General features: G+C 38.3%; 2 protein-coding genes across 9 annotated transcripts in view; both read left to right on the top strand.

The window, feature by feature from the left end:
• Positions 1-86: 86 nt before the first annotated feature.
• On the top strand, positions 87-20,192 carry LOC135199464 (nucleoside diphosphate kinase homolog 5-like). 4 transcript variants are annotated; one of them, XM_064227545.1, is made up of 7 exons: positions 4,002-4,204; positions 6,550-6,645; positions 7,391-7,880; positions 8,538-8,664; positions 9,246-9,431; positions 15,078-15,175; positions 15,989-20,192. In XM_064227545.1, exons 3-7 carry the CDS (start codon positions 7,764-7,766, stop codon positions 16,067-16,069), a joined length of 609 nt encoding a protein of 202 aa, XP_064083615.1. In that variant the 5' UTR covers positions 4,002-4,204; positions 6,550-6,645; positions 7,391-7,763; the 3' UTR covers positions 16,070-20,192. The 4 variants fall into 4 exon arrangements, with proteins under 4 accessions (XP_064083616.1, XP_064083614.1, XP_064083615.1 ...); XM_064227546.1 differs by lacking the exons at positions 4,002-4,204; positions 6,550-6,645 and adding an exon at positions 87-159; XM_064227544.1 differs by lacking the exons at positions 4,002-4,204; positions 6,550-6,645 and adding an exon at positions 157-294.
• A 1,125-nt stretch (positions 20,193-21,317) lies between these two features.
• The window catches only part of LOC135199463 (mitochondrial inner membrane protease subunit 2-like), a 61,264-nt gene continuing 58,995 nt past the window's right edge, over positions 21,318-23,586 (top strand). For 2 of the 5 annotated variants that reach the window (XM_064227538.1, XM_064227537.1), the window contains exon 1: positions 21,319-21,522. In XM_064227538.1, the coding sequence (XP_064083608.1) occupies positions 21,432-21,522 (91 nt within the window). In that variant the 5' untranslated portion in view covers positions 21,319-21,431. Of the gene's footprint in view, positions 21,523-21,633; positions 21,918-23,586 lie in introns of those variants that run through there. The other 3 variants (XM_064227542.1, XM_064227539.1, XM_064227540.1) reach the window with 3 other exon arrangements.

Below are 23,586 nucleotides of genomic sequence, written 5' to 3'. Positions count from 1 at the left end.
AATTAATAATTTAAGCTAATGTATATTAATTTCAGCGTTAAAACTCACCTTTTCAGGTTACGAAATCCCGTTACGTCGCCCGGTCTCCGTTTCCGCCCGCAGACTCGAGCGTCCATGATTCTCAGCCTGTGTGGGATATCACGGGAGCATTACGTAATCGTAAGTAATGTTGTACGAATTTCTTGATTACGTGCTTATCTAATTTCTTCATTAAGCGTATACCTGGTCGTTTACGTGCGCTCATACATCCCAGGATGATGGCTTATTACTCCCAGGAGATAAGAGCAACTTAAGGTAAAGTATTAAAGTTATTAGTCACATCGTTTGGAGATCAGAGCAACTTAGGGTAATGTATTAAAGTTACGAGTGTCATCACTTACGTAAATACGCTTGGATTGATGCAATAGGTGAAGATGGCCTCTGTATTGTTCAATGCGTTTAGAAGTTATGCAGTTTATCCAGGTAAATAAATTTATCAAGGTAAATAAAAACCTTATGGTTTATTACTCTCATTAGATCAGAGCAACCTAAGGTGTTGCATTAAAGTTACGCGTGTCATCATTTACAATGAACAGGCTTACATTGATGCAATAGGTGATGATGGTCTGTATTGTTCAATGCTTTTAGGAGTTCTGCAGTTTTTCCAGGTAAATTAAAACCTTAATACTGAGGCGATTAAGTTACGCATACACCGTGAGCGGAATTATTATTCTTATTCTGATGATGAAACCTATTCATATGGAACAAGCCCATCTAGGGGGACCATTGACTTGGAATTCAAACTTATTGAAATGCAAGGAGAATGCATTTGCATCTTCGCTTCAACTTGTTTAGTTCCAATTATCGCAGTTCTACGTAGAAGGCTGTTGCACTGTCCAATTAACGAATAAAGGACCTCTGGAACTTGAAGTTCGACAGCTAGGCTAAACATTTAGTACTGCATATTGGTGCTTCAGCTGTTCTGCGAATCCGGTTCCTCTCCGTAGATAAAGGAATCAGGCATCAATTGTGAATGTGAAAGATCTCGTAATAAAATATAACTTATGGAAAAGTGACAAATCCAGAGAGGAATCTACCACCTCGAACCACTCCATCTAAAACGAGATAAATCTGTGGCAGAAGCTGACATCTAGCTACACTGGAGAACTGTGTTCTAGACTCTAGAGGAAGCAGAAGTACCCAGACAGGCACCGATTTTATCTCATATAAAATTTTTGAGGCCTTACGAACAATATACTTAACTTGTTCGTGCGGCATATGCAGAAACAATCGTCATATGTTTTTCAAAAGTTAGATGACTGTCCGCAATGGGAACAGGCTTATTCGGACCTTGGCTGACTCGGACCATGTACTGGCTCATTCGGACCTTTATCCAGGCTTATTCGGACCTTCATATGATTGGCCGATTTTCTCTGCAGTTTTACCTCCTGAACAAGAATTTTAAGTAATATTTATTCGGACAACTGTAATTAACCCCTAAACAAGGATGCCTGGAATAGTGAAAAAGCTTCAGACTCATTCAGCGAAATGCCATCCACCTGAAGGGGAGGATGTGGGTGGAGAATCTGTACTACGAGATCTGCTAATGAGCAACGTTTTCTTATTTACTTTATAGTACAGCCAATCAGGAGAGTCGTAAGGAACGGGCCTAGACATCAGACGCATGGTTGGTGTGAATCTACTGTAGTATGTAGCTTCCTATATGCATGAATCCGTTGGATTCAACTTACTTATATAATGGCTTGGAATACTTATATAATGGCTTGAAAATATAAGTTTTTCAGGTACTTGGAGAGCACAGATATAATCTTATCAGTATTTTTTAGCTTGTAGACATACTTAAGTCATATACAGTGACTTTTAGTTTGTTTAACTTGCCTTGCTTGTATACCATTGCAGAATATCGTAAAAGCGTCACAAAATGTAACTATACATATATACCAGGAGCTCAGTTCATTAATAAAGATATAATATTGTGCCAACTCTATTTGAGATCAACTTTGTAATATGATCGATAAACTGAACAAGGCGTGATCTGACCTCCAACTCACTCGGCCCGCGTGCTAAAATCTACGGTCAAAGAAAATGTTGTTTCACCAACGAAAATTAAGATTAGTACGCTATATTTTATGAGAAATAATTGTTCTGTATTGTTTAACATGGACGTTATTTTTTTTTTTACATTTTCATTCTAATAAATATATTACAAACATCCTACATGTATCCTATCTTAAAATCCCTGTGTCTAGAACTCAGTTCGAAAAACCTTTATCAGACCTTTTTAGGCTTTTGCATAGACCTTTCCTAACCCCCATAAAAACAAAAACAACAAAGTAGTTTGTAGGCTTACTTCCCGAGTAAGCGAAATAAGCGCCTGCTTTTTATTACTCAAATGCACTACATGATATGACTTATGGAGGGCGTGTGGTGTGACTTTTTCTAAGTAAGTAAATTTGATATGTATATAGCACAAGGGTAGATAAGTGAAAAACTAATTTCACAAAGTAGTAGCTATACTGAAAACACCAACACAAAAATATCCAAGCCACAAGCACTGCACCTACAACTGGACTTTGGACCACGTGGGAGCTCTCTCTCTCTCTCTCTCTCTCTCTCTCTCTCTCTCTCTCTCTCTCTCTCTCTCTCTCTCTCTCATATATATATATATATATATATATATATATATATATGACCACGTGGTCTTGAGTCATGATAAGTCCAACACTGTAATCGTCGTCATACCAGTCTGTGCAATTAATAAGAGTGATTTCCTTCCTGCTCTCTCTCTCTCTCTCTCTCTCTCTCTCTCTCTCTCGTCTCTTCTTTCCTCCCCTCTGGCAACGTACTACATAATGCTATATGTGTCTTTATGTTTGGTAGGGAGGGATGAATAACCAAACCTCACATATTGCTTCTTATCTTATCTCGTCCCCCCCTCCCCTCAACCTTGTTTTAAATGACAGGCAAAGTTCACAAAACCTACTATAAGTTAGCTATGCCATGAGCAAGCTGTTGCTTCTATATAAATCACTTAGGAATTCCCGTCAGCGTACGAAGAGTATTTTCCCTAGACCGACGTGTGCATCATGATGTGTCCCTGAAGCTCTGAAGTGGTTTGTTCGGACGGGCGATTAGGATTAGACTAAACTCGTTCTTAAGGATACTCTGAAAGAGCAGTTTTTTTTTTTTTTTTTTTCCTTCGTTGCAATCCCCCCTCCTCCTACTCCTCCTTCTTCTTCTTCTCCTTCTCCTTCCCGAGGGAGCCACACACACACATCATCATCATCATCATCGTCGTCGTCGAGGCTTACGAAATTCGATCGGTTTTTGCAATATCGGGTGACTGAAAGTAGTGGTAATTAGCTTTTTCTCCATCGGTCTACTTCGCTCCGAAGGGGCTCTGGGTAGACAGAATTCCAGCCTTCGGCGGCGTGGAGAAGCATGTATTCCGTCAGCGGAGTGAAGTGTAACGAGCGTTTAAAAAAAAGAATAATAAAAAACTGGCGGCAGATCGGTGCAATATTATTAAGACGCGATAAGAAACGAAAATAATCCCGGGACGAAGAAGAATTTTGTTCCTGCATGCTATGTTACGGCTTCCGTGAACGGAATCATTCTAGTCGCTTGCGTCCGTTTTCATAATTCGTCGGTCTGCTTGGATGCGGCGATTTTGGATGTTGCGCTCGTCATTATCCGGGAAAAACCGTCAAAACGTGTTTGTTCCAATACGGGATTTGGTTTATTCCATTTGATAATGACTGTGAAAACGCGACTCCCGCGGAAATGCAACATTTACCATTATTTATCGCAAACCGATCGCAAAATACGGCGCGCAGAGATAGTTGCAGTTGCCTTGTCACGATAATTAAAGTCAGCAAGCAAGGGGGGATTGATAAGGCTTCTTGTAGCGGCGTCTCCTCGCTTAAATGGCGGACGTGGTGACATTCCCGGTAGAATCGTCGTCGATAAATCGACATATAAGAGGGTGTCACGTAGAAAAAAAAGACAGGAGGAGGTTTAAAAAAAATAAGAGGGGAAAAAAATCGATGGGTAATTCTTCTGGACGAAGGACGGGCGAGCGATGGCAACTGGCGCGATCGTCGCCCAGCCCAAGTCTCTCGGGGTAGTAGTGGTGCAACAGGGCAGAGTGGATGTGTGTCATCCCCTTCGCAACATACATCAGATTATTCAGAATTTTTTTTAGGTACGTTGATCATACGAGCCATTCCCGAGGTGTCGTTTTAATATAGGAGTGTTATGTCATTATTTGGCTACCGTTTTCCGCGTTCGCTTTGCTATGTCGCGAGCGATAAATGGCGTTTATAAAAGAGAGAGAGAGAGAAAAAAAAAGGCGAAAATGTTCTTTAAGAAACGTGGACGACGCAGTTTCAAGCAATGTTCTTAATATTAAAGTGATCGGGGGTCTTTTACGGTGTAAATTCGATCCGTTGGTGAGGAAATTTCGTCCAAAATATTATATATAAATGTAATAGTCATGCTTCTCGACATCCATGCAATGACACGCTATTCAGACTGGCTGGTTCATCATGCAAGGTTACCATGTTTTTTCTTTCATTTCTTTTCTTCTTCTTCTTATCCTCACGACACAAAACTGTCGTATTTATAGCAACCGGGGATTCGTATGTTAAATGCGTTGCTCTGGAGCAGCTTTATATGTTAATGTGGCTTTAGTAAGTCGTTCTTTGGGCTAATTCATTAATGATTTCGAAGAAAATAAACAACTGTCAGTTTATTTTGACTTGCGAATTTATTAGAAAATGTGATTGCGGTCTTGGCTTGGTGAAGTGGCCTTCCCAGTGTGATTTCGTTTTATTTTTAAAATTTGTTTAATCTTTATTCTGATGTTATTATACGAGTGACTTTGCTCTCTTTAGACTTCGAGTTATAGTTACCCTTTCAGGGGCCTCTCTCTCTCTCTCTCTCTCTCTCTCCTCTCTCTCTCTCTCTCTCTCTCTCTCTCTCTCTCTCGGGATTTTGCTTAGTGTTCTGAACTCATTCTGGTTAAGATAATAATGTACACTATATACGTGTGTATGTATGTGTTACAACATCCTACGCAATTAGTCTAGTTTGTTGACTTTTGCATTGTCTTGAATTTTTATGCATTAGCTTGCGAATCGTGACGTAACACCGTGACGTATTTTTGTCTAAATAGATAAGTATGATAAGAACGATTATAGGACGACTGTTAAAGGAATCTTTATGTATTCATTAGCGTGTGTGTGAGAGACCTAATTGGTGTCACAAAAGTGATGGTCATCGGTGCTGAAAGGGCCTGAGGATTATTTTCCATAAGGGGAGAGGGTAGTATTTAGGATGCCCAGTAGCCGTGAAATCCATCTTGCCAAATATTTGAAGGTCACTTTATGCGTACCTATGTATTAAAAGATATGAACGATTAGCTAGGTCAGATTGTTCATATACATTGCAGGATTCTGTGAGCACTTTATTTTTCACACACACACATATATGTATGTATGTATATATGTATAATATTATTATTAACTATAGATATATTATCATCTATATATATATATTTATATATATTATATATATATATATGATATAATAATTATATATGTGAGATCCCAGTATATACCTCTCGAGTTAGCACCAACCCATTTTTTGTAATGTTTCTTTCGTCAGGATTCCAACCCACTGGCCCATCCTATGGAAAGGTAGATCAGTTGGGAACATTTTTAGCTTCCGTCACGTGGCGCACTGTAGGCATTACTAAAGTGCGTCTGCCGCGTCTTTTCGCTCCGCATGTTCGACCACATTTTAGCCGTTGCTATCCAATGGTTATTTCTTAGATTTCTATACTTCATTTTCCATATTTTCTGGTTCTCTCATCTCGCTGCCATTGTTCCCCGGCATATATACTATACTTTATTCATTGGCTCTTTGTGTATTTAACAGTCCCCTTTAACTTTATACGTCATTTTGATCAATTTAGAATGATAATGATTCCAATGTTCTAAAGGGTCCACAATAATACAAAGTGTAAAAAGTCCGTGTATAATTTTGAAGACTTTACAGAAAGCTTTCGAACCCTTCCTTGGACTGAAGATGAACCCAGGGAAGGGTTCGAAAGCTATCTGTAAAGTCTTCAAAATTATACACGGACTTTTTACACTTTGTATTATTGTGGACCCTTTAGAACATGATATATACTCTCGTGATAGAGAGTTTTTCCCTACTAATGATTCCAATATTTGCATAGTACTAGGTTTGAGCCTCTTTCGAGCAGCAGTTCCTTGAATTCTGGTAGAAGGAAAAGATAATCGTTGGACGAGTCGCAACTCGGAATCAGAGGCATTTTTTTGCTGGTGATAGAAATGTATCTCTCGATGTGGTTCGGATCCCACAGGATGAAGTAGGTCCCGTTGCTAAGTAACCAGTTGGTTCCTAGCCGCGTGAAAATATGCAATCCTTCGGTCTCATCCCTTTATAGGAGAGATGTTGATCAGCCCGGTGGTTTGGTTAAACTAAGATAAACTTACCTGTTTTTTGTTTTTTTTTTTCTAGAGGGAAACGAGAAACGATTCAGTGACATTTTGGAATGATGGTACAATGAAAATCGCCGAACGAATGGCTGCGCTCGTGTGAGAGGTTGACAAAGAGGCAGGTAGAAGTGTACTGATTTTTATTACTGTTTGTTTTTTATTTAGCTGACCTTGTGTCAGCACGGGCTCTTGCTCACAGAGCAGCCCGTAAATTTTTATTACAGTCAAGGGAAATATAAATATACAGCATGCGGACGGAAATGTGGTCACCGACCCGCGAGAGAGTAAAAGTGGGTCGGCGAGACCCGATTTGTGTTTCTTGAGAGACATAAAATACAAAATATAAAAGTACACAATATGTGGTTATATAAGCTTTATACACTGACGGAAAGCCCGCTGAATGCTTTCTCAGGGGGAAGTGAGAACAACGCGAATGATGAATTATGTACAGAGAAAATTATGAATAAGCGTTGTCCTTACACTCGTATTTGTTTTCGGGATAGTGTACTATATTTGTTTGTCTTTGACTTGCTAGTCTTAGAAGGATCAGATAGTATCCCTTCAGTGTTCGACACAATTAAGAAATGAGACTCCAATTAAAAAAATCAAATAAAAAGGAAATGGCTTTGGTGAGAAGTTTAAAAGAAATCGCCTTTTTAAATTATTTGAGCTCGGAAGAGATGTAACAAATGAAGGTATATCAGTGTTCGGAATCATGCGCAAGATGTTAAGGAAAAAAGATTAGAATTGAGGCTTTGATTAAAATGTCAATTTTATTGTTAAATCTATGAGTAATTTCTCATTTTACTCTATTATATTGCCACTGCTCATCCCTTTTGACGTATGTTTATCTTTTTTTACAGGTTTACTACACAATTTCAGTTGATTACACGAAAGGCCAACTGAAGCAACAGGTTTTGGAGTAACAAGAGCCACGAAAATCCACAACGAAGCTTTAGACCAAAGCCAAATCTCCAACCATCAACTGCTCTGACAAAGCACAAACAGCAGAGGAACAGACAGACGGATTTACACAAAGGTCTACGTATAGCAGCGTGAACTGGAACACCGAAGCCAAAGCCGTCATCGAAAGATTTCGAACACAGACAACAACCAAAACAAACGCCCTCCTTTTTTTTCCCTTTAGCTGGTGGTATCCAGGTACCGGAAGATAAGCCTCGCATTTTTAAACAATTTTTAATTAATTTTTTGCTCGCCATAAGACCACAACCCTCAATGAAAATGGCCACGGACAAGATTCAGAGAACGCTGGCCATGATCAAGCCAGACGCTATGAACAGGGCGGCCGAGATTGAGAAAGTTATCCAGCAGGAGGGGTTTACAATAGTGGAGGTGAGAAAGGCTCTCTCTCTCTCTCTCTCTCTCTCTCTCTCTCCACCTCAGATCATATCTTAGTCATCATATACAGCATTTAAATCAACTTTCACACCTGCAGTTGACTGTTTTTAATGATCTCTGTACCTTATTTTTGATATTTGATATAGCAGCTCAGTATAACTGTTAAATACTGAAAGGTATTTAAAGTTTCGTTTAAATTTTTGAATGTTTAATGTACACCTAATGTATTGCAGATTTTTTTTTTTTTTTTATGGAAGAGGAACAAGTGGATCAGAGAGTTTTGAGCTTAGGAATATTTGATCACCCAGGACCTAGTACTAACCATGGCTAAACAGTGATTGATCTACACTATTTAGTCGTGTTTAGTACTTAGCCCTGAGGGTCAAATTTATGTCCTTGTGTGTAGTACTAGCCCCTTGGGGAGATCAAATGTCCCAAAGTGTATTTGACCACCTAGGAGCTAGTACTAACCACGGCTAAACGGTGATTCATCTACACTGCATCGCCGTATGTAGTACTAGCCCTCTGGGATCGTTTCACATCTCTTAAAAGGAAAGAAAGGATACCTAAGAAGAGGCATTGGTTAGGAAGAACTTTGCAGTATTGAGTAAACTTGACCTTCGCCTCTTTTGTTTTTTTTTTTCCCTTCAGCGTCGTCGGACGCGACTCTCCCGCCCGGAGGCCGAGGAATTCTACGCTGAGCACCGAGGGAAGCCCTTCTACGAGTCCCTGGTGCAGTACATGTCCTCCGGAGAGGTCCTGGCTTTCATTCTGGCCGGTAGGATTCGCCTTTTGTTCTTGTTCTTGTTTGCTGTGATGGCTTTTTCTTGTAAATATCTCAAAATGTCTTTTTTTATGTTTTTTTTTATTGATTGATTTATTTATTTGTTTTAGATTCGCCTGCTTTTGTTTCATAATATAACGATAAAAGTAAGTTTGTTCTGATTTCAGTTTTATTAGCAAGAATAATCTCGTGAAGGGTAAATATTAAGAAAGTATAATTTATTATTATTATCATTATTATTATTAGTAGTAGTAGTAGTAGTAGTAGTAGTAATTTATAAATATACATTAGCCGGAAACTGGATAGCTATCGCTAATTTATTTGGCATGCTTCTTCAGTTTTTATTTTGAGCGTTGAAATGAAATCAAGCTGTGATCGTAAAGCAATTTTGCGGGCTGCCTGAAAGCGAGATGCCTGTGTTGGTATAAAGCCACCTATAAAATTGAATCCCTAAGAGAAATTTGTGGCTTTAAAAAAGGGTCGTTTTTGGTATATTTCGGTTCTGAACTGCCGGAATCGGTAATGATTCAACTTTTTCGTCGTTGTTTAAACCAGCTAATATACTCCAACAACAGGAGACGACGCCATCACCCACTGGCGCAGCGTCCTGGGGCCGACGAAGGTGTCGCAGGCCCGCCAGCAAGCCCCCGACTCCATCCGGGCCAGATTCGGGGACCCTAACAACGACTCCCACAACGCAGCCCACGGGTCCGATTCCGTCACCTCAGCCCAGCGGGAGATCAAGTTCTTCTTCCCTGACTGTGAGTAGTACTCGGATTAAAATCAAAAGACATGATGGCAGAAGAAGAAGAAACGCTCTTGAGCATGCGCACGACTGGCTTTTTTTTCCCGTTGTTTACCGGAGGTGTTCGCCTTGGACAGATTTGGTATATGCTCCAACATCTTCCTCTGCTTCCGCTATATACAACTGCTTCTACTAATTGCTACCACCATACTTGTTAAAATATTCTTCGTTAGGAACTTTTCAAATATGGCGCCACAACCACCGAAATGATTATGCACTGTCTGTCGAACACTGCCAAATGGTTTCTCAGGTCATGGCAGCTATTTATTTTCCCGCTCTAATGTTTTCCATTTCCCTCAGTGCTAATCCAATAACTGTTTTGCTGTTGTTTTAGAACTGCATGATAAAAACTAATAAAAAAATATACGTGGTTGTTATCTACAGTATACTTGTGTCGTGTATTGTATATAGTACGTCTATGGCTGGGTAACCAAAAGTTTAGACTATAGACCGATTTTAAGAATTTTAGGATAAAACTGTTGACATACGAGTGGTACAGAATTTAATGCCAAAGAATTTGCCAAAGAAACTGAGGGCTTGTAATGTAGAGGAAGTTAACTACGAATTTGTCTTATTTTGGTTTGCACTTAGACGACGAACTTAACTTTGTAAAACCTATGAAGACGACGAACTTAACTTTGTGAAACTTATGAAGGGCGCTTTCTCTCGCGCTTCTGCACATTTACAGTAGATAACTTTAGTGATCGCAGTAGATCGAAAGAGTATATATATATATATATATATATATATATATATATATATATATATATATATATATATATAGACATCTGTCACATCGTACGCCTAATTTTCATAACATAACTGTGAGGTAATGCATTTTAAGTGCACACGCTGTGACAGTGATGGTAAACGCAGGTGAAATTCTAAAGACTGGATATGATTTCTTGTTCGCCTTGTTATGACAGAACCATCTGGAAACTGTCTTTTATACACAATTTTATTTAGCAGCTTTGATACTGTCAGCTTATCTCGCAGCTTACGTAAAAATAAAATCGGTATTGTAGTTAGATATCGCAGTCAACCCAACTCCCGTTGTAGACCTATGTACAGCCAGCCACGTCGTAGCACTGCGATTTGCAGCCCATTTTGTGTGTTGTAGTGCTTCATTGGTAGAAATTCTTCAGCTTATTTTCTATCATAGTTAGCATTCTCATTAACGGGTAACTATGTGGTAAATGAATAATTATGGTGCAAGTAAAAACGCTGTTGAATCCAATAGACATCACGGCTAAACCAAAGATCATCCTTTTTTGTAGCCCCTGCTGTTTCTGTGAAAAGACGTTATAGGGTTGTTTGATGGTTCTAAGCCTTTCTAAATGTATGTGACGCATGCGTAGTGCTGATATTGATCGTAATTTTCGTTTTATTGTGCTTATAATCAGAAGGACCGGGAAATGTGTGTCTTTATCGATCTTTTTAGAAGGACATGAGACTATACAGGGACGGGGTTTAGCTTCAGGGGTGATGTTATGGGAGCCTGAAAGACGAAAGAATGGGAACATTGTCTGCAGCTGAATTGCACCAGAGCGCTTTTGCACTGTCATTTATTTGTTTGCTAGAATGTAATAACTCTCACCATCACTTGACACTATTTTTTCTTCACCTTATTGAAGTAAGTACTATCACTCTCGCTCGTTCACGCTAAGTTACTGCTTGCACCAGACTTCTTGTTAATATCTATCTTTATTCCAGTTATGATTAACATGCATATATTTATTATTTGTTTATTGTATCTCCTTCCGTCCTTTTCTGCCAGTGTCATATTTTCGTTCAAAAATTAAAAAGAAAATCGTAATTATTTGATACTGTCAATACGAGTTAATAAATGTCATGGGCTGACTGGGTTCGAATCCCAGGTAGGGGTTGAGTGATATATGGCCCCATTTCATTAAAACCCATTATGGCGTCTCTTGGCCCGAGGCTTGAATTGAATAGTACTACCTGTCAAAGAGTTATGGGCATAGGTATATGTGGGCAGGCAGCCGTGGAGTCATCTGACAGGCATTTCAAATGTTTCAAATTACTGTTTTATTGAGCTCGGAATACATATTTTATTCAGAGACCTCAAAGCCCATTTATTGATTCTTAAGTCACCTGACGCATTTCTCCCCCTTTCCTCTTCTTCTTCTTCTTCTTCTTATTTCTCGTGGTATTGATTTAGTAACGTCATTTGTCTTGTTACTGGTTGGGAGGGGCGACGGGGCGGTCGATGGTAGTAATTGGTGAGACGAGCCTTTGCAACGGCTCCTAATGAATGCATGGTGAAAAGTGGGTCTCTCCTCTTATTTTTTATAATATATTTATTCAATCCTTCGCCATGTCCTCTATTTATTTTGTTTGGACATTCACTCTAGAGATGAATTATAAAGAAATGAAACCCTGAACCCCCCCCCCCCCCCCCATCATCTCTCTCTCTCTCTCTCTCTCTCTCTCTCTCTCTCACACATTATGTATTACAAGTGTATTACCTATTTTTCGATCTCTTTGCCATCAAGTGAAGAATTATGCAAATTATATTCAAAATTTTTTGTAAATTCAGTTTTCACTTTACATTAAAAATTTAAATTTTTATACATTTTTGTACCTGTTATCCAACCCAGTACTTAATATTAATTTTGTGTACGAGTAATAGACATTTTGTTGACGAAAATTATTGTCCTTTAGGCCAAATTGGCCGATACATGTGAAAAAAATTTATTCCTAGACGTTTTTGTCGACCCTAACTATTACAATTATTACCCAAAACATTCATTGTATCCTACTTAATTCCTCAATATATATATATATATATATATATATATATATATATATATATATATATATATATATATATTCTTAAAGCAAAATTATTAAATTTATTGTTATCACTCCCAGATAATTATATTCCCACCTATTAGTTATTATTGTAAGCAATTTTCTATGAAAAACATAATAGCTTCAATTTACCCAAATGTAGTGAATTACTACTGTGTAAAATTCATAGATTTCCATGTATTTTTTTCAGTAACTTCTATGTATGTTTGTATATCTGCTTTGCAGTTTACATTTCATGCAAAGTTTTATAGACGCCTGTTATATTTCTATGTCTATTTCAAAGATTTTGCATCCTACGATTCATAGAGTTCTATATGTACTTTCTATAGATGTCTATGATGTCCCATTGCTACCCGTGGAATTATCAGGGTCGTTTGTGTGCAGTTCATAGATATTTATGTATTTTCATGAATTTCTATGTGCACTTGAGTGACTATGTACATTACATATATATATATATATATATATATATATATATATATATATACACCATAGCTTTCTATGTACATTCACAGATTTCTGCCTGATGTATCAGATGTCTGTGTACACCTCAAAAAATCTATATACATGCATTTCATAGATTTCTGTGTACATTACATAGATTTATATGAGTGCATAGATTTTTCTGAATGCTTCATAGAACTCGCTGTGGGTTTCTCTAGAATTCTATGTAAACTTCAAAGTGTTCTCTGTACACAATTCATAACCTCCTATGCAATATCTCCCTGTTTAATAAAGCAAGTTGATAACACGACTTTAATTAGCCCCACCTAGACAATTCTTGCACTGAGGAATTTCCCTGCTTTCTTCTGTGTTCCAGTTTCAGCTAACCAAGCTCCAGAATTCCATCCTTGCTTGCATGTTCTCTTACTCCATAAAAAGTTTTTCGGTTTCCTCAGAGAAATGAGCTTTGAGAAAGAAAAGCAGACATGAAGGCAGTTGGTGAGAAATGAGAGGGTCATACCCATCTGCCATTAAATTAAGATACACAAAAGGACAGTTGGAGTGGGAAATCTGCTTGCTGAGTCTACGGAATTTACTCGCCATTTTTCGTTTAGTTTCGAGGTGGAGAATGACAAACTAGATTGTTTCCATGGCTGCAAAATTTCTTAAGTAAATCTCACCGTACTTTACTTAGTGATGATTTTGAATTGGCAGAAATTTCTTAATTAGATCGACGTACTATGGAAGTTTTCTGGCATTCTAAGAACAGTAATTCAAAGAATTGTAAAAATTACATTAAATATTATGAAATTAGCTATTAAAAGGTATAAAAGCTTTTGAAGTAAGCTACCTAATTTGTAATAAAGCTGCGTATTGTAAGGAATTAAAATTCCTCCCAAAATAAAGATTCCTTTTCTGTAAAAGTTTGCTGCCGATTAGAATGCATTGATTCACGATAAACTTTCAATGTTGTACGATATATAGATTAAAATCTATATATCGTACAACATTTAGTTATACTTAAGGAATATCGGGTCTCGATAGAAATTGAATGTAAGTAAAAGATCTCCCTCCTAACCTAACTTTTGTTGACTAGAAAGGAGTTTCGTAGATGTTCGAAACCACACACGCAAGTACTCTCTCTCTCTCTCTCTCTCTCTCTCTCTCTCTCCTCTCTCTCTCTCTCTCAAAGGACTAGTAATGACCATCTTGTGGTAATAATGTTTACTTGACACCTTCGCATAAAAGAGAGCTTTCACTTAGGACATTTTTTTTCTTTTTTTTCTTTTTTTTTTTTTTGGTCCTTTGTCAACCTCCGCTTCAAAAGGCCCGTGCTTGTCTAAAGGTCGATTTGCCCCTGCCTTTGCGTCCGTTGTTCGACCATAAGTCGATTGGCACTCGATGAAAAGGGCCACCTGGCACTCTCTTCCTGCGAGAAATCAATTTGCACCAAATTGCTGCTTTTGACGGGAGAGGGGGTTCGCTTTTGTTTGTGGATGATGCTTGCAGCAGCAGGCAGACTTCGTGTATTTTGCTTGTTACTGGGTTCCTGATGCATGCAGATGGTATTTTCACTCGTTGCTTATCGATGGTGGCTTTTTTTTTTTTTTTTTTTTTTTTTTTTTTTTTTTTTTTTTTTTTTTTTTTTGCTTGGAAGTTCGAGATGCAGATCGTACTTTTTTCATCTTTGCTTGTGGATGAGAGCTACGCCAGTTGCTTGCAGTTTGCTTCCTTTTTGCTTGTGTTGCTTGATACCCTCTGCTTGTTTGTTACAGGTTATCTTTTGCTTGTCGATGACAGTCGCTTTTGCTTGCTTTCAAATGAGCTGTGCTTCTTGGTGGATGGTTGGCGTTCTTTGGAATAAGTGAAGTTGGTTGTAAAGCAAGCTGGACTTTTAGTATTATTATTATTATTATTATTATTCATTAATTATTATTATTATTATTATTATTATTATTATTATTATTATTATTATTATTATTATTATATTCTGGTTTTATACGTAGTATTTCATAGACTGTATGACCTTCCAGCTGACGTCAACCCAGCTATTAGCGGACATCGATACAAACCTACATTCGCCGGCGACATTAAAGGGTTATCATTCTTCCAGCCCAATTCTGATTGATTTCTTCCAGCTCGCATTCCAGGAGGAACCATCGACGACGCCCGTGTATCCCTACCCACGTCGCCACTAGATGGGGGAGGGGTAGTTGAGGGGAGGGGCCCGTTACGTAACCATAGCTCACGTATTGGTCGTTTCTAACGAATTATTGATGAGGTCTTATCGACTTCCTCGTCTTCATCTTCTCTTTCTGTACAGTAACTCTGGAAGCCGGATTGACCGGGGAGGGTGCCAAGGAATACTTGAGTCATGCCGTGTCGCCTACGCTCGTTCGTGCCCTCACCGAGTTGTGTAAGGTAAGGGGAACGTCTAATGTTGATATATTTGCATAAAACTCAAAGAAAATTGAATATGTGTCCCTCCCCGTGTTGTATAAGGTAAGGGGACGTCTAATATTGATATATTTGCATAAAACTCAAAGAGAATTGAATATGTGTCCCTCACCGAGTTGTATAAGGTAGGGGGGACGTCTGATGTTGATATATTTGCATAAAACTCAAAGAGAATTGAATCTGTGTCCCTCCCCGTGTTGTATAAGGTAGGGGGGACGTCTAATATTGATATATTTGCATAAAACTCAATGAGAGTTGAATGTGTCCCTATTCAGGCCTGGATTCGAACTATACGTTTTTGTGTTGATGCTCGAGTGATGATGAGTGAATCTGGTCACTGGATACTCTAGTTTTAACTATTACAGTCATAGGTTTTGAAATCTGGTCAGGGTAAAACTAATCATTCACAATATTCTTTGGGTGTAAGTTATTTCTTAGGTACGGTGAAGTTATGATTTATTTACTTATTAGAATATTTTCCTTTTTTTCTAAATACAGATCTCTTCTTTCTGTATTTCCTACTTCCTTCTGTCACTTCTTTCAAATGAGCACCATAGTCTCTGGGAGCTTGAATTTCTAGTCAGTGGCCCCTTTAGTGATGGGCTTGTTCCATATGAATAGGGTTCATCTTCTGAGCAATAGTAACAATAATAATAAAAATTTCGATATAATGAGCTATTTGTGGCTTAACACTTGAAAAACGCAGAAATGTCATTTAAAATGAGTGGAAAGGTGTCCAGTCAATTCTCTGTTAACCAACCATTTTTATTCTTCCAGGTCAGGCCAGATGACCCCATCGTCTGGTTAGCAGACTGGTTGCTTGTCAACAACCCAAACAAACCAGCCCCTAGTCACTAATAACCCAAAGGTTCAGTCCACCACTTGCCTGAAGTGGGAACTTCAACCAGGACCCTTTCAGAGTCAAGTCAAGTCTCGGCCCTGCACTACAAGCTGGACAAGTTTGAAAAACTATATTTTAGGAAGTTAGAATCGGCCACAAATCACCCGTAGTTGTTGTGATACTGTAAGGTACAAATGTCTTGCTCGTCTTGTAATGTAAGGAAGGTATTGAAACGCGAGATTTTACAATTAGGTTTACCGTCTTCAAAGACTTAACAGTTGTACAAGAGATGTAGAATTTGTTCAGGATGAGCACATATGACACATTTTATTGAATGCGATTCTCCCCCCTTTAAAATTAATGCAGATAGACTAGAGTTGAGTTGAGCTCTCCAAGATTTTTACAGATTCAATCCGTGAAGCATTACAGTTCCAAATAGAGTGAAACATATTTACACTCCTAAACTTGGTCACAACCGTATCTCAGTATCAGTATTGTTTAAACTTTACAGGTGATAACAGAGTGAAGTTCCCGACAAATCCACAACTTGGTCTTGACAATAGTCCAGTATCAGTTTCTTGAATGATTCCCCTTCCAAATAGAGCGAAGTTTTAGAGAACTTCCTCCAACAGTTCCACAACTTGGTTGCCACAGTATCCCAACTTCAATAGTTTAAGCATCATTATAGTTCCAAAAAGCTCCTAGACGATTTCATACTTAGGCCATAACAGTACCCATGCATCAGATTGGAACAGTACTACAGTTGTGTGCAGATAGTGCATAGGTGAGTTACCGCCTGTTGATTCAACTGTTAGGCCTTAGACATTAAGGAGCTTAGTTGACCTGAACTCCTATAGACGATTTCATACTTAGGTCTTGACAGTAACCTTGTAGTTTCAATCATGAGCACTACAGTTGAGTCTAGATAGCGCATAGGTTACCGCCTTACGATTTCACTTTTAGGCCTACTCACCATCTGTGTATTAACCCTCCAGTTTGAGATAGAGTGGGGTTCAGTTGAGCTGAACTCCCAATATCCCCAACAACAAAAAGTCTTCATGAAAGATTTTACCCCTGACCTTATTCCAGCTACGACGTTGTTACATTTTGGTAATGACTGTTTGTTCTTGAACAAACTCTGCATCCGTTTAGTATTGTCCAGTGCCCAAATATTGCAAGTAACAAACGTTGCTTCTAAGAATGCTTTTTCTTTTAAAGATAAGTTGTATATTTTGGTCTAACTGTTGTTTATGAGTTGACAAACATAACAGTAATTATCGGTGAAGAAAAAATCTTTTGTCGAATAACTACAATGGACGTAAAGTTTAGCTACTGCGTAATGTAACTAACTTGGCCTAATGGAAATCTTATACAATCAGTCACCCCACATGTTAGATCGGCTAACTTTTTTAACCTTTTTAACTCGTGAAGCAATCAAACCCCTTTTAATTATATTTTATATGTTCCCTTAGCTGCTTTCAATCACTAGCTTCAAAACTGCTCTATAAAAAAGTTTATAGCGTCTAAGTAAACATTCGACGAGTCTGCTTCAAGTTTCTTTGTCGTATTTGTAATCTGTTTTTCAGATCACTAGCGGACTCCTGACATGTTTTTTTTTAATGTGTATTTTTAGTTTCTGTGAGTTTTTAATTTTTAAACAATGCGCTGAAGAGCTCTTGAAATAATCTATAGATGGGGGCAAACTATTACTTTCACCAGAAAGTGTGTATATCCCCCCTCCCCCCATTACCGTCCGATCCATAGAGCTATCTGAAAGCGGCGTTTTCCATAGTCCGTTTAAAAGGTCATAGTATCGTTTCTTGCGGGAAAAATCCAATAATCTGCACTTATTTAAAATCTTGTTCTGTTAGCAATCGTTAGAGTTCGTCTCTTAAGATTGAGAGTTATATATATTTACGAAGAGATTTTTTCTGCACAAAAAAGCTACATAATACGATTTCATTTTTAAGATTGTTGTTGTTCAACTGATGTCTCCGCCGTCTGTTTGTATACGTAATATATTTGTATACCCTAAAACTTAAGACATGAAACATGATAGTTAGGTAGGAATATTTGTTGAATTGCAGATTTTAAGCCTATACCAAACACCACAAGATGTTATTTTGATTATATTTGAATATTGGTGTTAAAGAAACTCCCTGCCCCCCACCAATAGGCATATGTATGTTGGAGTCTTTTACACATACCACGCCATACAAGGTTATGGAATAAAATTATATCGTATGTGTCCTGGTATACCACGGAAGTAAACACAATTAGCATTTAAGATTGACCACTTAGAGTAAGATGTCACATTTAGAGTAGAAAATTGCATGTTTTTTTAGATGTTTTTATGTGAGAATTCAACTCACGACCCGAAGTGCTGAATTACCATTGATGACGTCAGTTCCTAGGTATTGTGCATTACGAGAACAGTCCCCGTTTACGTCTCTTAGGTGCTACGAGAACGCATCCTGCTGCGATCAATTGATTTCGTCCTTTTTCTACTTCATCATTGATCAAAGAACAATCCTTTGTAGCCTTAATAGTGATAATAGTAATAGTAATAATAACAACAGCAAGAGGTCTTGTTTTGTCTTTTGTTTAGAGAATATATCCAAAAGTATGAAAATTTTAGAAGCCGTTGACCATAAAGATTCACTCCGTCCAAAGCTGTTCCAACGGAAACCGTTTCTAATAATATTAAGGATTATTTTGTTCTCTAATTAATGTAATAATTCAATTTTGAAGGCGACAGCAAAGACTGAATGCTGATCTTAGGCTAATATTTTAAATTAGGCGACCGTACCGATATCATGAAATACTACTGGCGATGTTAGGCAATTTACATAGGCCTTTGTGTAAGTAGACTTGCGTATGATCAAGAAAAGTACTTACGCAGATAAACTGATGTTTTAACGAATCCAAAGTAGATACGATTTTTTTTTTTATTGAATTTTTGAATATTTAATAGCTGATCGGTATGTAATGTTTAGCAAATGCTCTTGATGTGTATTAGAATGGAAATGATCTAGTCTGATAGTAATCATACTGTAGAACTATCGTAGTTTCAGATTTTTTTTTCGTGATTGCACGAACTATCGGTTGTCGATTGAATAGGCCTATGGGTAGTAGAAATGAGAGAGAGAGTCCAGATTTCTCACCTAACTTGTAGTAATCCTGACGCTCTCTCTCTCTCTCTCTCTCTCTCTCTCTCTCTCTCTCTCTCTCTCTCTCTCTCTCTCTCTCTCTCTCTCGTAGGCATGTGCTAGCGTAAAGCCCCTTTTAATCTAACAGTCTATGCCCAAGATGTGCGTGGCATATAGCCCTCTAAAGACTATTGTATATTTTGATTTTGAGCAGATACTCGATCGTAATCATTTGAAATCGTAAGATAAGTGTGTGCTTGATTTATTAAAGAAATAACATTGATAATTTAAGGTTATATATGTGTTATATCATTTAAGTACCTGGTAGGTGTTTAGGTTACCTGTTTTAGTACATGTGATTTTTTTTATCAATACATTCCCTCTTTCTCTTGTTTGCAATCTCTCTTTGTTTTGTTTGTGTGTCTTATTTTTATCTCGAAATTGTTTTCCCCTTGTTCGTATTTTCTCTTATATTCTTTCTATCGATATTATCGTCTCTTATTGTCTTGTATTTTTTCTCTGTCTTTCTCTAATTATTCACCTGTGTCGTTTCTCGTGTTATCAACTCTTATTATTTTCTTCTTTTCGTTCTCTTTATATCATTCTATTCTAGTCTTCTTGCTCCTCTATCATTTTTCATCGTTTGTCATTGTTACTAGAATTCTGCAATGCAGTACAGTGTAAGATTGACTGGAATGAAAGACAATGTTATATATGTCAAACATACGTACATGCACATATATACATCTAATGTATGAATATACATACATACATATTTATGATGCATGTTTGTAGATAAAGGTATTCTAGTATGTATACTCGTATGTAAAGTTCATATTTGTATACTTGTCTCAGCTAGGCTATAACCGTATGCATGCAAACATATTATGACGCGAACAGTTCATATATAGTTATCGTAAAGGCTATATATATTTGATTTTATATTGTTGAATTCCTTTTGTGCCTCACAATGAATAAATGTAAGCAATTTTGGTGTGTCTCATTGTCCTGAATTTTGGAGATTTGTATGTTGAACGGTGAATTAAACAGTTTGAAACATGGTACTACTGTTTGCTGTTTCACTTTTTTCACCCTGGATTCCCACTCCATATTCATATACACAGATGATACAGTAAATATGTGAAATTAGGGATTTTACGAAATCCCCATGCAGGGAATGTGTGGAATGACCAATTCTCCTCCAGGGGGCTAGTACTTAACACTGAAACACTTTTGACCGCCTTAGTACGAAACACTTTTAACCCCCCCCCGCCCAAAAGGGTTAGTACTAAACACGCCGAAACAGTGTAGATGAATCACTGTTTCGCCGTGTTTAGGACTAGTCCTTGGGGAATCAAATGTTCCTAAGAGAATTGGTAATTTCACATTTTCCCTGGGGATTCCGTGAAATCCATGGATTACTGTAACACACACACACAGGGCATATTCCATAGCAAGCGTCAAACCATGCTGTCACAACGCTAAAAGACTAAGAATCATAAATTTTTTTTTTATTGAAAAACTTATTGCACAGAAAATGCATCTGTTTCCATGCAAAACTTTTTATAGCCGCATACCTATACTACACTTTTAACCTAATCCTTATTTCAATTTTGCTATTTGTGTTCCGTTATTATTATGATTTGATAAAAAAAATTACAATTTGAAAGAATAATGAAAGGAAAACTAAGATATACAAAACCTTTATATATATATATATATATATATATGATATATATATATATATATATATATATAATACACACACATATATATATATATATATATATATATATATATAATATATATATATATATATCATACCTTCCTAAATATAATCTTGTTAGCCCGTTACCTTATTCATCTGTTAGGAGGAAGATGAAACTATGATAAAACAAAAAACCTGAAAGTAGGAAAATGAAACTAAAATAAACAAACTTTGGCCTTGTTTTTATCGCACAATTGATGTATTTATATATATATCTCAAACCTTCCTAAATATCATTCTGTTAGACCATTACTTTGTCCATCTAACAGAAGTGGCAACCTCAAAGAAGGAGAGATAAAAGAAAGATAAACACAAAGATAAAACAAAACTTTTGGCAATCCAAGGACAAACCCAATGTCTCTGTTGCCGAGTGATAGAAGAAGAAGCGCTGGGCTCCAGGACCTTCTTGTTGTTTTGCTCGAAAATCTTCAAAGTTTTCCATAAATCTTTCGTTATTTCACTATGACTGATGCGGCGTCGTTGGGAGACGCCCTTGGGAAAGCATCGCAGGACCTGGATGACCTTTTATTAAGGGCGCGGCAGAGATTTCAAGGTGAGATAAGAGGAGAAAAAGAGTGATTTTGAGTCACCCTGAGGATGGGTGATAGGAGACGGTAACTTCTAGCTATTTGCTACTAGTGGGCGGGCCGACATCTACCCCCAACGAACGTAAATTGGCATAAATTAACCTTAAACGACAATAAACTACATTTTATGTATTTTACGGCTAAAACCAACCTTTCTAAAGCGAGTCCATCGTAGCCTGATGACACCGAAATTGCTTACCTAACCCACACACCCTATAGCTAGGGTAGAACACCACGGCAGGCCAACCCTCATCACGGTGGACGGGTCTTATTCACTCGATATTTAATTGGTGAAACAATACAATTGCAACTCTAAGCATACCATTTAAAAGACTGAAGTTTCGTCAACATAATGTGATAGGTAGGTATATGAAAGCCCCATACGAACTAAAATAAGCATGTGAGCTCTTCGTAAAATATGTTTTCAAGGCAGTTTTGAAATCCAATATGGCGGCTACGTTTTGCATGGAAGGTTCTCATCAGTGACGGCCACCATCTTTCCCCAGCCCTTCCCAGCACTCATTCCTTTTGAACAATGTTAGCGTATATATGTAACGTTTATTGATCTTACTCAAGATTGCAGTTGTAATCAGCACAATAAAACAACATTTTGTTGCCTATAGTATTAGTGACAGTATGAAACTTGTTATTCCCGGGGTTATGGTTGGAACTGAATTCATTCTTACCTTGTAATCGGTGGTTTTTATCCTTACTGCCATCACAACTGAAACTCCACAGTGCTTATTTGATTGTAATTATACACATTTTGGTCTTAATTCACTCCACAGTGCACTTGAACCACGCTGTGGTTCCTGGTTCCTAAGCACTCACTCCGCAAACACAGTTACGAGCAGCAGACGACAACACTGATTATGAGATGCAAAGCTTTATTCCCTTAATTGTTTATTTGTTCATGAAACTTACCTGGCAGATATATATATAGCTGTATTCTCCGAAGTCCGACAGAATTTCAAAACTCGCGGCACACGCAGTGGGCGGCCAGGTGGCTAGTACCCATTCACGCCGCTGGGAGGCGGATATCAGGAACCATTCCCATTTTCTATTCATATTTTTTCTGTCGCCGGTCGGTAAACACCTGTTTACAGACCTCCGCCCAGGATTTTGGATTTGACTCCGTTCTTATAAGTATCTGGATTGACTTTTGGTTTTGACTCTGGATTGTTGGATTGGCATACGCGATAGTGGACTGTTTTTGGATTTTGGATTGGCTTTTCTATGAACGTGATGTCGGGATCAAGTTCAGTGAGCTTCAGAGTGTGTGTGAGAAGTGATTGCAAGGTGAGGCTACCGAAATCATCGGTAGACCCCCACACAGTATGTATGGGGTGTAGGGGGCATGTTTGTTTGCTGGTTGATCGTTGCATTGAATGCAAAAGTTTGACTAAGGATGAATGGAAGGTGTATGAATCCTATTGGCGTAAGTTGGAGCGCGATAGGATCAAGGAGGTCTTATTTCTCCAAGAGCGGTTCTACGAAAGGTAAGGGAAGTAACATTTCTCCTATTTTAACACCAGTAGAATTTGCTTCACCTAATCCTGTGTTGTTGCCTGAGGGCCCTAGTTCTGTGTCTGGAGAAGGTAATGCCCTTTCTCTGATTCTAGAGTCATTACGCACTCTAGAGTCCAAAGTGTTGGCCCTTGAAAACGGCTCGAGTAAAGTGTGTGATCGTGCCCCTAGTGTTGTGGAGGGGGCGTCAGATCGGCCCCATAATGCCTCTAGGTCTAGACCTCTGTCGGACTCCCAGAACTCAGGGAGTGGCATGTCGAAAGCCGCAAGAGGGTTACGGGGGCTCCCCACCGATCTGGCGTCCCTTCGCAGGACCTGTTGCTACTTCCCAGGCTGCCAAGGAGCGTGCTCAGGCTCGCATCCTTAAGGACTGTTTTTCGTCCTCCGAGGCGCCCTCCCCGCGCAAGGGGTGGAGCGCTCGGAGAGACTCGCGTCCGTTGAAAAGGACTTTTCCTAGGGAGGACGCTTTACGTCCCCTCTCTCCGCTCTCGTTGCGGTCTTCG

This window comes from Macrobrachium nipponense, chromosome 25 (genome assembly GCF_015104395.2).
Source record: "Macrobrachium nipponense isolate FS-2020 chromosome 25, ASM1510439v2, whole genome shotgun sequence".
Classification (NCBI taxonomy): Eukaryota; Metazoa; Arthropoda; class Malacostraca; order Decapoda; family Palaemonidae; genus Macrobrachium; species Macrobrachium nipponense.
The sequence above is the reverse complement of the archived record's forward strand: the minus strand, read 5'-3'. Positions and strand labels throughout refer to the sequence as shown.

Bases quoted from the DNA above. Each gene is read 5' to 3' on its own strand.
- LOC135199464 (XM_064227546.1), top strand. From the start codon at position 7,764: ATGAAAATGGCCACGGACAAGATTCAGAGAACGCTGGCCATGATCAAG. The intron at 7,881-8,537 runs GTGAGAAAGGCT...TTTTCCCTTCAG, and splicing joins AGGGGTTTACAATAGTGGAG to CGTCGTCGGACGCGACTCTC. The intron at 15,176-15,988 runs GTAAGGGGAACG...TTATTCTTCCAG, and splicing joins CCCTCACCGAGTTGTGTAAG to GTCAGGCCAGATGACCCCAT.